At 42.6% G+C, this 13,250-nt stretch overlaps 1 protein-coding gene and 1 long non-coding RNA gene across 7 annotated transcripts in view; one reads left to right on the forward strand and one right to left on the reverse strand.

Moving 5' to 3' along the window:
* Window positions 1-3,820, forward strand: part of LOC137150910 (uncharacterized) — a 32,427-nt gene extending 28,607 nt beyond the window's left edge. The window contains exon 3 of the long non-coding RNA XR_010919114.1: window positions 3,664-3,820. This is a non-coding gene — a long non-coding RNA (uncharacterized lncRNA). The remainder of the gene's footprint in view (window positions 1-3,663) is intronic.
* Window positions 1-13,250, reverse strand: part of PKHD1 (PKHD1 ciliary IPT domain containing fibrocystin/polyductin) — a 366,705-nt gene that overhangs the window by 15,996 nt on the left and 337,459 nt on the right. For all 6 annotated transcript variants that reach the window (XM_067544968.1, XM_067544965.1, XM_067544964.1 and 3 more), the window contains 3 exons: window positions 9,360-9,467; window positions 5,931-6,089; window positions 3,670-3,813 (listed from right to left, as the gene is read on the reverse strand). In XM_067544968.1, coding sequence (XP_067401069.1) covers window positions 3,670-3,813; window positions 5,931-6,089; window positions 9,360-9,467 — 411 coding nt within the window. The remainder of the gene's footprint in view (window positions 1-3,669; window positions 3,814-5,930; window positions 6,090-9,359; window positions 9,468-13,250) is intronic.

A 13,250-nucleotide genomic window follows, 5' to 3' on the forward strand; every position in this document is an offset into this window, starting at 1 on the left:
TGTGTTAGTCAAACACAAGTTATTGGGCACAGTACAGGGGTTATGAGGTGAAATTTAATGGCTTTTGTTACACAGGAGGTCAGATTAGATGATCTACTGGTATGACCATCATCATCATTTGTATTGTCACAATGCCTAAAGGCCCAGCACCACTGTGTTAGGCCCTGTACAAATATATAACAAAGAGATGAGCTCTACCCATAAAATCTTGTAATCTAAGTAGCATTCATTATCATAGAAATAATAATAATTAATAATAAAGACTCCAAACATCTCATTGGATTAGAAATATGGGATTTCTTCACCGGAAAAAACCATAAGGCAGAAACTAAACAAAAATGACTGTAGCTTTGATTGTCTCTCTCTCCAAAACCAACATTATTTTAAATAAGAGGAAAATCAAACATTAGACATTTCAAGTCACACACATTAAATTCGCTTAAGTTATTGTTATCCTTGTTTAGATTTGAACATATCGGGAAATCTTTTTGTCTTGCAACTATTCCTAAAAGACTAAGTGGCTGGATTTCCTTTTTCTGACAAAAATCTCTCCATGAATTATTTACATGATGGCTCCAATCAACGCTGTACCTGTCAGCCTCCCCAGCCGAAATGAAAGTTCACTATGTAAAGGTGCCAAGGGAAAATGGCAGCCTCCCACTGCGAGTTTATAGACAGAACTAAGTCAGCACACATTATGTGTCAGAGCCAACATCAGACGGAATCAGATCCTTTGATCTCAGACCTCCACAGGAAGCTTAGATCTCAGACAAATTAGATAAAAAATGATTTTATATGTATCCTAAGGCACACAGTTGAATGCTGTATTTTGGAGGAGTATGGCAAATATCAAAACATATAAACTGCTGCATTTCCTCTCTCTCTCTCTCTGCTTTTGTGATGGATGCTAATTAAAATAAGACGACAAAACTCAAACTAGCCTCTTATGCAATCCACATATTCTGGGGAGGAGATGGAAAAAATACCCAGTGCCAGAATACATGTGTAGTTCAGTCAGCGTTCCAGGATGGGCTGGGAAATGGACTCAAGATTTTTACTCTTAGCAGGTGACAGTTGGAGGATCCAGTCCAAGTTTATCTAGGTAGAAACCAATACTTCCTGCTGTTTGGTGGCGACTTCTGCCAGCTGCACGGCCCTGACAGTCTCTGCTTTCGCAGTGACCTCAAAGGGGGTTGTGTTTGATCAGCAAATCAGTATAAGAAAAGATTTAAAAAACAAACAAACAAAAAAAAATGGAAAACAGGGGAGTGGGATTGCTTTTTGGCTTGTGGTTTTATATAGCTATTCAAAACACGGAGTGTAAAAAGGCCTACAGAACAGGGACAGCCATGAATGGGGGGAGGGGGGGCATGGAGAGTGTGAAACCATGCCCTGACTGACTCAGAAGTATGTATGATGCATATTAGAATAATCACCCTCAAGTTTACTTTCCTTCTTACAAAGGCTTTCATCCTGAAAGCTCCCAAAGTGCTTTATGATTAGTGTATACTAGCTATGCATAAGTCCTATTATTGTTAATCACTTAATTTGCAGTAGCATCTATAAGGCTACGGCTACACTGATGGCAGCAAAGTCGCCACTGTCAGATTGATTTCTCTGAATCGACTGAGCGGTCTGTGAAGACCCGCTCAGTCGATCCAGAAATCAACGTAGTAAGACCACCTTCACCAGTGGTGTAGCGCTGCGTCAACGGGAACACGGTTCCCGTCGGCGCAGTGCAGTGAAGACGGCGCACTGAAGAGGGACAGAGAAGTCGACGGGAGTTACACAAGTTTTTTGCATAGCTCCCGTCGACTGCCGCCAAATCTCGGAGGTAAGTGTAGACAGGGTCTAAGACTCAATAGCCTCACCTTGGCGGGGCAAATAGCTGATATTTCAGTTCACCGGAATTTTGAAAAGTCACAAAAAAAACAACAAAAAAATCAAAACGTTTTAAAAATGTCAAAATAAAAGGCTTAGGGTTTTTAAAAATTGTGTTTTTGCCCTGCTCTTATCCTGAACCCATAAACTAGCAGTGTGTGCAATTCATAGCCAGTCAGCAGTAGCATCAGTCAAGGTAATCTCAAACATACAGCTATTGGTAAAATTATTAAAAGCACCTGAGTGACTTAGAAGTCTACATCTCATATTCAAAAGCAATTTAGCACATGTGTACACTTCAACTGGGGATGTAATTTCCAGCACAAGGACACATACCACGCTAGCTCTGATCAAACTAATGTGCTAAAAACAGAGTGTAGATTTAGTGGCTTGAGCACCCAGGATGGGTTAGTCACCCTGAATACTTCCCCATCGAGATGCTAGGCACGTCCTTGCATGACTAGACCCTCTCACTGCTTGAACGGCTGCAGTTACACTGCTATTTTTAGCACCCTGGCTTGATCAGAGCTAGTGCAGTTACGTATCCTCGAGCAGGGAATTTATACTTCCAGCTGGAAGTGTAGATGTACCTGAAGACACTTAGGAGTCTAAGTCCCATTGATTTTTAAGGAGATTTAGGAGCCTAAGGGCTAGATTCACAGAAGGGAATTAGGCACTGAAACACTCAGCACTGCAGTACCTAACTTTTAAGCACCTTGCTACCTAGTGGAATTCAGACCCCTGGGTTAGGTGGCCAGGCTCCCTCTGCAATTCACAGGGAGAGATAGGCATCTAAGAATGGGATTCACAAGCCAGCATGCTGAGTGAGGAGCCATCTAAATTAACCAATAGAGAATGCTGAGGAGAGGGGTGTGGTCTAAGCACCACCCCTTAAAGGGTGTTAGGAATAGAATCTCTTTGGGGCAGGAACTGCCACAATGTTTATAACTTGTACAGTGCTGAGCACATTGATGGTGCTAAAGAGAGAATCAATAATAACCATATTCAGACCCAGGGTGACATTTTTCAGGTTGGCTTATTTTTGACTGGAGCACATTTTATCTGGGTTGTTTGAGAGGGAATAAACGTACAAAGGGGATGGGGGTCATCTGAGTACCTAAATAGATGGAACCCTCCCCAAATGTCAGTTTTACAGATACCATTTTGCCTATAGCCTCACTTCAAAGTGACCCCTTGCAACTGACTTTCTGGCACATGGTGCCAATTGGGACTATCTACCTGTTGCTAATATTCGCTGATTCCATTACCCAGATGTTACTGCCAGTTTTGCCAATAACAAACAAATATGATCTGAAAATACACACCATAGACTGGCTGAGTAAATGAGCTATTTTCATATTGCCCTTTTTCCTGACAATAACCATATTTAAGCAATGTTTTCTCATCGATTTTGGAGGAGACACTAGGAAACTGAGAGTCTAGAGAATTTAAACCAAAAAAAATCTTGTATGGGTTCATTGAAATCAGTGGTAAAACTGACATTGACTTGAATGGGGTCAGAATTTCACTCATAAATTCTATAGATACTTAAAAATTGAACCACACATTTATTCTCCCGTAAATTTTCAGTTCATAGAGAGAATTCATTTGTAGTAATCATCTCTAGTAATGGTGAGAGTGATTCATCTATCTATCTACGCCAGATCCTCAATTGGCAACATTATAAAACTTCAGTCTACACAAGCTCATAGTTTGTAAGGTGCATGAAGACTCTTTTGGAAGAAAGGTACTTTAGAAATCTGAATTATTCTCATTCTGCAGGCTCACCTCCTTCCATCCCAGCAACGTCTCTTTTGTTCTCTTCCCGGGCACGGTGCAGATCGACGTGAGCAGAAAGCTGTTGTGACAGGATCTGGGAGGATTTAACATTGCTCTTTGCTTGTGGTTCATTAGTCTGTTCAATATTTGTTTCTGTATTGAAATAAACAGTTATATCATTCTGAGTCCATCCAGGGCTCAGAGCCAGATATTACTTTAAGAAACAATCTATTGCTGGTGAATTGGCATCTAATCTCGTGTGCGTTCTCTCTGCCCAAAAGGGGGAAGCTTATTCTATGATTACACTTCATTGTATTTTACCTCTAGGGATCACATTTCTTCATTTCTGCAAAACTCTGCCTTTGGATCTCCAAAGTATACAGTGGGCATCATTAGAAACTCAGGCTCATCACAACCAAGAATCTGGGACTGCAGAGTGCAGTTCAGGAGTGAGGCTTTAAGCCATTTTTGTGCTTCCCCATTCATGAGCTGTTTGTGCACTGAAGTGGTTCCCCAGCATAAGTCAGCACACTTTGAAGGCTACTCTAAATTATGCCACCTGACTATGATGGCAACTGGGGATTCCTGGCATGCCAAAAAGTCCTGGCATTCTCTTTTCTCCTCTTACACTGGCAACTCTATGCCCCCTGAGGAAATTTCTGCTCTGGGGCAATCTTCCTGCAGCTAGTTAGGCCTGTTTTAGGGCCTCAAGGTAGCAAGCACCCTTACGTTATAACCTGGGATTTTATATTTGCCACACCACAATGAGTTGTCTTATTATCTCCCATTCGAAGTACAGGAAAATACAGTGGCCAGGATTTTTTAAAAAAATAGGAGCCTAAAAATAGGTTCCTAAGTCCTGATTTAGACATTCAATTTAAATTTAATGGCCTGAATTTCAAAGGTGCTGAGCTCCCACTGACTTCAGTGTCATTGCACCAGTGTAGTCAGGTGCTGGCTGCATGTGTGTGTTCTTTTTGGGTAGTGCACTGGCTCTGGTCAGGTAGCCAGTACAGCAGACTCCAGCTGAACTGCCCAATAAATCTGGAGACTTTGTTTAGTAGTGAAGGCATCAGGCCAGGTTTATTGCCAGTGAAGTATGGTGCTAGCTCCCCAGTTACACTTGGACATGTATTCCCATGACAATGGACATGGCTTAGTGAATGGTGGGACTTTTTCATTCCCCACTCGGCTGGACAAAGACACTCCCTTTGAGATGCTTTTTTATATATTGATACAACCAAGTTACATAGTGCCCCTCTGACGTGGTGAGATACCACCCTTTGATGTGGTGGGATACCATCCTTTACCTTGTACCTGATGGTTTGACTAAAACATTTTTATTTATTATACTGTCACCCTGACCTTATTTAAAAGAGGGGTTAAGGTGTTTTTATTATTTTGGGGAGTGTGCTTGCACCATTTTTGGATTGGAATGTTTTGGTACCACCTTTCTGGAATGTGCTTGCATGAGTTCTGCACCTAGTTCTTAGGAATGTGTCTGTTTGCCAGTTTCTGTGAGCTTACAAGCAGGCTCAGAGCCTGACTTCTGCTAACTTTACTTTATAACAGCAGGGCCCAACTACTACTTTAGCTCAGGCCTTAGGCCTCATACCCAGCCTTTTATACTAGGCCTCATGTCTGAGGCACTCACTTTTTACTACAACCAGTACAAAGGAGAAGAGAATGTGGCCTGATCTGATTTTTAAAATTGACAGTTTGGATAAATGGATAAAAAGAAACTTGCAACATGCAATTAAGCTGTGGAGATCTCTTCCTGGATGCCTTGTGAGTAAGACATTGGACTAAGATTCAGGAGACCTGTGTTTAATTCCTGGTTATGCTTCCTTGGTGACCTTTTGGACATAAAGTTCGCCAAAGTGCTCAGCAGTTCCCACTGAAAATCATGTTGACAATTTTGGCACTGTTGAAAACCTGGCTATTAATCTCTCTCTGCCTCAGCTCTCCATCTGGAGAGCGGGGATAACAACATTTCCTTTGTCTGTGATTGTCTACTCTTTGGGGCAAGGACTAGCTGTCTTATTATGTGTATGTACAGTGCCTAGCACAATGAGACCATGATCTCAGCTAGAGTCAGCTGAGTTCCACTGATCCAGGCCCAATGTGTACAAGAGATATGAATGATGTCAACAATACCAGTCCAGCCTGCCGTACCATTGTTACAGAGTTCTTTAATGGTCTCTCTTTAGATACCAGTGAAATGGGAGAAATTCTTCAGATGGAGAGGTCTCTGGGAGATCCCCACTTACTGTTCTGTATGCTTTTCTTGGACCAGCAGAATACAAGAAGACCCAAAACTAGCACAGAAGCCACTGAGCCCAACACAGCAGCAAGAACAGTGCTGGATTTTTCTCCCAGGGGGACAGGGAAGATAGTGAATGGCTGGGACTTGATAGTAAAGTCGGCACCTGTGAGAGGAAAATATGTCAGCGATTATTACAAAATTCCGGACACGTATTTCACAGGCAGAACACCTGGCTATGGCCACTAACACAGGAGCTGATGTCTGAAAACGCATTCATAAAAGGGCCTAAATCACAGCCCGCTGAAGTTAATGGGAGTCTTTCCATTGACTTCCACAGACTCTGGGTCAGGCTCAAACAGAAGACATAATCAAACCCTTCTTGAACTGACAGAGCTGCTAAATTTTAGACATGAGCTCTAGCCCAGCTCAGCTCTCCGAATGCCCATTATTGTTCCCTCATATCAGACTTAAAGCCAGGATCCAGCAAGGCACTTTGAGAATGTCTTCAATGGAACTACTCATGTTCTTAAAGCTGAGCACATGCTCTGTGGGACTGGGACTAAAGTATGTTAATCTTCTCCACAGTATTGATTAAAACATTGTAAATAAGGAGTATGACTATTAGTAGTGCCATTACTATTAGTAGTGCCAATATTAACTGTCACGTATTGAACACAATGTATAGAACACCCTTTATCCACAAATACCACAGCATTCTATAAGCTGATTAGGAACCACTTCAGCACCACTGAAATGCAGCCACCTCTGGGGTGGAATGCAGCATCCTTTGGAATGTACAATAATTCTGCACAAGAAGATGAACCAGAATATGAAGGCCACCTTAGCCAGTTGAAACTCCACAGGCAAAACTGGGTGGGTAGAATGCAATCTTCTGACTGAAATTTAGCCAGATCACCTGGGCTAACACACCCTTGTTACTACCTAGTTCTGCCATAAGTCCCAAATCCACAACCCTATTGATTTTAATGGAGATTTATTTAATGTACTTGTTTAAGTTGTATTTAAAAAAAAATGTTTAGGAGGTTTACTTGCTGATTTATTAAACACAAAACACAAACATTGGCAAGTGGGGACTTGAAGGCAGGTGTGGGACCTGAAAGTACTTTTATTTGAACTTGACTAGATTTCATGTTGGCTTGGTCCCTTTAAACAAACTTGGGCTCCATTGGAACAATGTGGTAAGCAAATTGCAACAGTGAACAAGTGGCCTGCAGACATGTGAACACGGAGACTTTTAGTAAGAATGGATCGAGGTCTCTCAGGGTACGTCTACACTACCATTAAAAACCTGCAGCTGGCTCATGCCAGCTAACTTGTGCTTGGGGGCTCAGGCTAAGGGACTGTTTAATTGAGATGTAGATGTTCAGCCCCGGTTCTAGGACCCTGTGAGGTGGGAGGGTCCCAGAGCTAATGTCAACACTGCAATTAAACAGCCCCATAGCCCGAGCCCCATGAGCCCAAGTCCAGTGTAGACAGACCCTCAGACAGCTAGAACTCAGATGAAACCAGAATTTCAGGGCTGGCTCCAACTCCTATTGAAGTCAATAGTAAGATTCTCATTTACTTAAAAGGGAGTTGGATCAAGCCCATATAGATCCATAACAATACAGGGAATGATACCCAGAAGCAAACAGCAAGCCTATGCAACACTGGATATGTCTGCTCTGCAATCAGAGATGTGCCAATGCAGTGGCTGGCATACTCACACTTGTTTTTATCTATCTAGCATGGCTAAAAACAGCAGTGACGATGCTCAGCACGGGATGTTGAAGCATGCTGGGGATATACTTGCATTGCACTGATGCCCTGCTGCTACACCTTCACTGCTACTTTAGCCATGCTAGCTAGATTAAGGCTAGCGCAGGCATGCCAGACCGTGCTGCAATCACACCTCTGATTGCAGTGTAGGTCCACAACTGGAAATCATCTGCTCTCTCCAACCAATGCCACTATTCAGTTCCTCCACATTCAGCACCAGCTGCATCTTCTGAATGGTTTTCAAGGGTAGCCCCATGTAGGAATCCAATGGGGAGGTCAGAAGGGTATGAATAATTATGGTAGGCTGCACACGCAAAACTAATGATGGAGTCTGACCCCAAGTGCCTGTGAAATTTCCTTTTTATCTTTGTTTATCTTAGATGCCAAAAACACATCTTCTACAAACATCTAGCATGCTGTACATTGTCCAATGCAGTTCCCACTTGAGAATGCTGAAGGAGATTGAAAACGTAGAATTATCTATGTTACTCAGAGTGTGTTTTGTTATGATGCGTGTTAAAAATGTATCCTATTCTGGTTTAAAGTTGTTCAAAGATAATGCACAGATGAAATAACTTTTTATGCTGCTGTCTGAAAAGATCTCTCAGCATAGTCGTTATTAGCTAAACATGTAACCAAAGGGATCTAGGTCTGATCTTCATTCAATGGGAAGATGATCTTCTAACCCCACTGCAGTAGCTTTTGCAGTGCTTTTGCAAAATATCAGACTTCCAGTTTACAGGCCAGAGCCTGCTGTGAGCTAAATTCCTCCTGATGCCATTGGGAGTGCAAGCAGTGGGGGCTGAGGGCTGTCAGGAACCTGCAGGATCGAGCCCCCTAAAAGAGCACAAATGCTCACAGTTTAAGGGGACACCGGTGAGTATTTTATGCACCACAGTTTAGTCTCTGTAAAGCAGGGGCAATTACACACCTGATATGATTAGACTCTACTTTGTGATTTCTTAACATTTCAGTGAAATATTCCAGACAGCCACAGAGCTGGATTAAGGCAATCCAACATCCTAGCCACACCACCACATGACACCCCTATGGCTCTGCTTCTACACTGTGGTCCCAGCCCCTCACAATAGCTACTCTTCCATCAGGAGCAACCAGGGTGCAAGTACTTCAGTGGGCAGACTCCGCCATCGGCACTCTCCTCTTCCTGCCACACACAGAGTCCTTTGCTAGATGGTGCTGGCAACCTCTTCACCCCTCACAGAAGAGTGGGTCTTGGAGTTAACGCTGCACTGAGAGGCACGGGGCAGTTCAGAGCTCTTGTTTCAGGCTCTCTGCAACCTCAGACAGACAACACTGCGTTGATTTCACTCACATCGTGTTTCCAAGCTTTTCTTCACAACCATCAGGTCAAAAGACTTACTTTTTAAAAAAAAATGAAGGCTCAGATTCTGATGTAATCACATGACTCTGTATTGTGGGGCCTTGTAGGGCCTAGGTGTGAATCAGACCTTGGACTGCCCGTCTCTCTCCCTGACTGCTGTTCCGGTACACTGGGAGGTGAAACCACTACTTTGCGATACACATATACATCTAGATCTCTGTTCCTTCCTGGGTTGCCTCCGGTATGCTTTTAATGACTTTTCCATGACTAAGGTAAAGCAAGAACAATGAGGAGATACACAATGGACCTTACCTGGTGGTGAAATAACAGTGAAAATGAGGTACCAGTTTGAGCCTGAACTGGAGATTGCCAGGTTCGTAAAGCTGGCCCGTCCATCTCGAACCTCTACTCTGGTGTGCCCTGCACAGCAATACACAAGGACACTGCAGTTAACGACTTTCTGCACTGAACATCACCAAAAGCAAGCTCCTTGGCCTCCAAAAGAAAACTCTAGAGGCCAGATCTTCAGCTTTTGCAAATCAGCACAGCTTCTGTATCTTTAACAGTGCTACCCCAACATACGCTAGCTGAGAGTATGGCACCATGTTTTCTGACAAGAGTAATAGGCCCAAGCTGTAAAATTCAGAACCAGATCCAAGTTGCCCCAGAGTTCAGGGCATATCAGATCCAGGATTATAGAGAAAGGGCCTGCCTATGAGGCTCCATTTCAGGGAGACAGAAAGTATGGTCCATTGATTAAGGTGTTCAGCTGGGGCCAGGGAAACATGAGTTCAGTGTCCTGCTTTATTACCGACTTCCGGTGTGACCAGGGAAAAATCACTTAGCCTCTCTGTGCCTCAGTTCCCCATCTGTAAATAGAAGGTAACAGCCTTGGCCTACCTTGTAAGAATGTTATAAGAATAAATCCAATAAAGATAGCGAGGTACTATGGTAAGGGGGGGTCAAATAACTAGACCTTAGACAGATCCAGAACCTCATTTTTCTCAGCAGTGGCTGCTGCTTGTATGCAATGATTTGGTTTGATCCATCACTAGTGTAAACATATCTGAACCTGAGAAGAATGATGCCATGGGCACCGGAGCTCAGGGGATTTTTAGTGGGATATTGATTGTCATCCAAGCCAAAAAGACAGCCTCAAAGAAGCAGTAACAGTTTATTATTTTAACCCCTTTTCTGCTCCAGCCTCTCAGCTGACACATAGGGACGCTCAGCAGGTGTGTTTTGCCCTACCTGTTGGGTACGTGAGTCCTCTCCTGAGTGGTCAACAACTTTGAGTTAAGGTGAGGATTTCTGACATGCGAAAAACAACAGCGGAAGCTAGTTCATTAACAGCCAGACAGCTACAACCACCAAGGGTGCGAAACATTCCTTCGCTTTTCGCCAGTACATTTTAGCCAGAATACTAATTGTGCATAACTATGGTAGCATGGAATGGAGCACCTCTCACACAAGCCATCGAACAGCCATCAGATGGAAGTGGCTTTTGATTATTCCAAAGCTGCCTTCTTTTCAGAAGCTTTGGAATGGTTCAGGCCATGAAGTTTTAATGGGGTGGTTGTCCTGTAACCAAACAGACAAGTGGATCTCTCTCAGCTAGAAACCTGTAAGACAGAATCTCTGTGAAATGATTTAAGATTAAACCTGAGGCCCTGATTTTCCTGAGGCCTTGCACCATGTGTTGTCATTTACACCTGCGCAATATGTCCATTCTGACCCAGTAAGGTTTTACATCCAAATTTGCATTCACTATGATTTTTATCTCAGCGGGGTCATTTAAAAGATATCCTTGATACTGAAAAATGCTAGCTCCATTTTATTTTCTGAGTCTTTGAGCACCAGCCAAGACTTGGGCTTTGTGGAAAGCTGGCCAAGCCGTGGGCTTCACCCAGGCTCCTGGAATGAAAGTGGCAAAGTTCTCAAAGCTTGACAAACTTTCTAAATACAGTATACTATGCTATAACGAACTCCTGGGGATCCAAGGCATTCGTTCGGTATAGCCAGGGATTCATTATAGCGAAAGAGAGGAAGGAGGGACAGCTTCTCCAGCCCCACGGCCAGATGAACTCTCTTCCCCCACCAGCTGGCAGCTCCTCACCACAGAGGGCAGGGCTGGAGGTGGCTCCAGGGACCACATTCGCTATAGCCCCAGGTTCTCTAGTGCAAAGGACATTATAGCAAGGGTCTACTGTATTGCTTAGAAATCAGAACTTCCTTAGGATGCTGGACCCAAACCAGAGATCACAGACAAACACTCCATTATTTGGTGAAAGCCTACATGCCATAAATGCTTTCTTTACGAAATAGATGCACTATAGTTGTGATGACTTTTTATAACCATAATACAACACAACATAGCAGGGGAAGGTGCCTTGTTTGTCTACCTTGAATCCATTCCCAGAGTAATAAAATTACCAGATCTTTACAAACATCGCTTGGAGTCATCTTCAAGAACAAGAAAGTTCATGCAGACCACAAATCTGGAGGGCACAAATTGGGCTCTTTAGCCACCTAAAAATCCACCAAGGAATCTTTGTGCAGACATCATCCTCGTATTGAGGATTAGCCGAAGAAGATAATAGAAATACTAATAATTAGTAACTTCATTGGTGAATAGTCCCATTGATTTCAATAAGAGTCTGGACCTTAGCATAGTAGTGTAGATTTCCCTCTTTGCCAGTTTCAGTTCTGGCTCTTTTATTTATCTAGGTGCTTATATGGCCCTCATGACCACAGTATTTGCCTTGACTACCCACGGTGTTTTTGACTCTACCATTTAGCTCACTATAACACCAGTTTTATAGAGGATATTTTCAGTTGCATTCAAATATTTTAGAATTGCCATTCTGAGTCTATGATGAAACCTAGAATATTGTACTGTACTTCTCAACAGAGACTATCTCAGCTTTCGGGCACATATGTTTCAAATCTCAGAATATTATAGATATATATGGGAGTTTTCACAAAGATCTCTCAGGCAAGCTGGTATTTAACACAGAAGCAAGCTAATTTGGAGCTAAACTACTTTCCATGAGGCAGTTTGGCTGCTGTCAGATGAAGCAGGCTCAATGCGCTAGATGGATCCATTTCGATTAAATGCTGCTTTCATATGCTTCAAAAGACGAGTGCAATAAGGATGTTTGTCAAAGGAAAAACTGCAGCAAACTATTACATGCAGAACATCTGTACAGCATAGTTCATTCTTTGCTGGAGTTTATTGACTATTAATTTGATGCATGTATCTTTTAAAGAATGTAAAGTGCATTTCTCTTCGGTGACTATTCTTTATTTGAGTCTTTTACTTCCATTTGTTTTTTTTTTCCTTTCTTCTTCTTTCCCCCTTCATGATTTATTTAATTTTGGGTTGCAAAATGCGGAGAAAAAAACTTGTTCTTTCCAAACTCACAACAGCAGAATTGAATAAAGCTTATTCAAAAGTGATGTGAAACAGAGTAGTGTGATATAGGGGATCTGAAAATTTCACTTCTAGGCTGGCTTCGATCCAGCCTAGATTGGTAGTGACTGAAACTTGTCAGCACCAGGCAGTTCTGTGCACTGTGTGAAATGAGCTGCATGGTCTCAATTCAATCACTATTGGACAAGCGTCCACCTGACAAACCCAACTCCATAACTGACACAGTGGATCAGATTCTCAGCTGTTGTGACCTGCTATAACTCCTTTGATTTCCATGGAGCTAAGCCAAGCTGAGGACATGGCCAGGCTTTTGACAATCTCAGTAGATAGGCCAAGAAATTAATAGAGTCATAGATTATTAAGGCCCAAATGGATCATTGTGATAATCTATTATCATATGGTACATAGCACAAGCCACAGAATTTCACCAAGTAATAGTTGCATCTAGCCAATAACCTGAGGTTGAACTACATCATAGAAACTGCACTTCCTTGGAAATGGTTGTGGCAAGTCGAAGTTAAGGCACATCAGGCCTGACTGTGAACCCAACATCTGCACGTGATAGGAACACCCTGACTTTTCACCAGGGATGTTGCTTGTTTTCTTTTTGAACTTGAGCTGGAAAATGCAATTTCAGTCAAGCTGAACAGAAAAAATCAAAATGTATCAGAAACCTTGAAACAAAACGTTTCATTTTGACCAGACTTTTTTTTTTACTCTTCCATTTGCTGAAATTTTTCATGAAATTTCATTTTCAGCTCGACCAGAAA

The sequence above is a fragment of the Emydura macquarii genome, unplaced genomic scaffold (assembly GCF_026122565.2).
Source record: "Emydura macquarii macquarii isolate MOO-44397 ecotype Brisbane River unplaced genomic scaffold, CSIRO-AGI_Emac_v2 contig_1041, whole genome shotgun sequence".
Lineage (NCBI taxonomy): Eukaryota > Metazoa > Chordata > Testudines > Chelidae > Emydura > Emydura macquarii.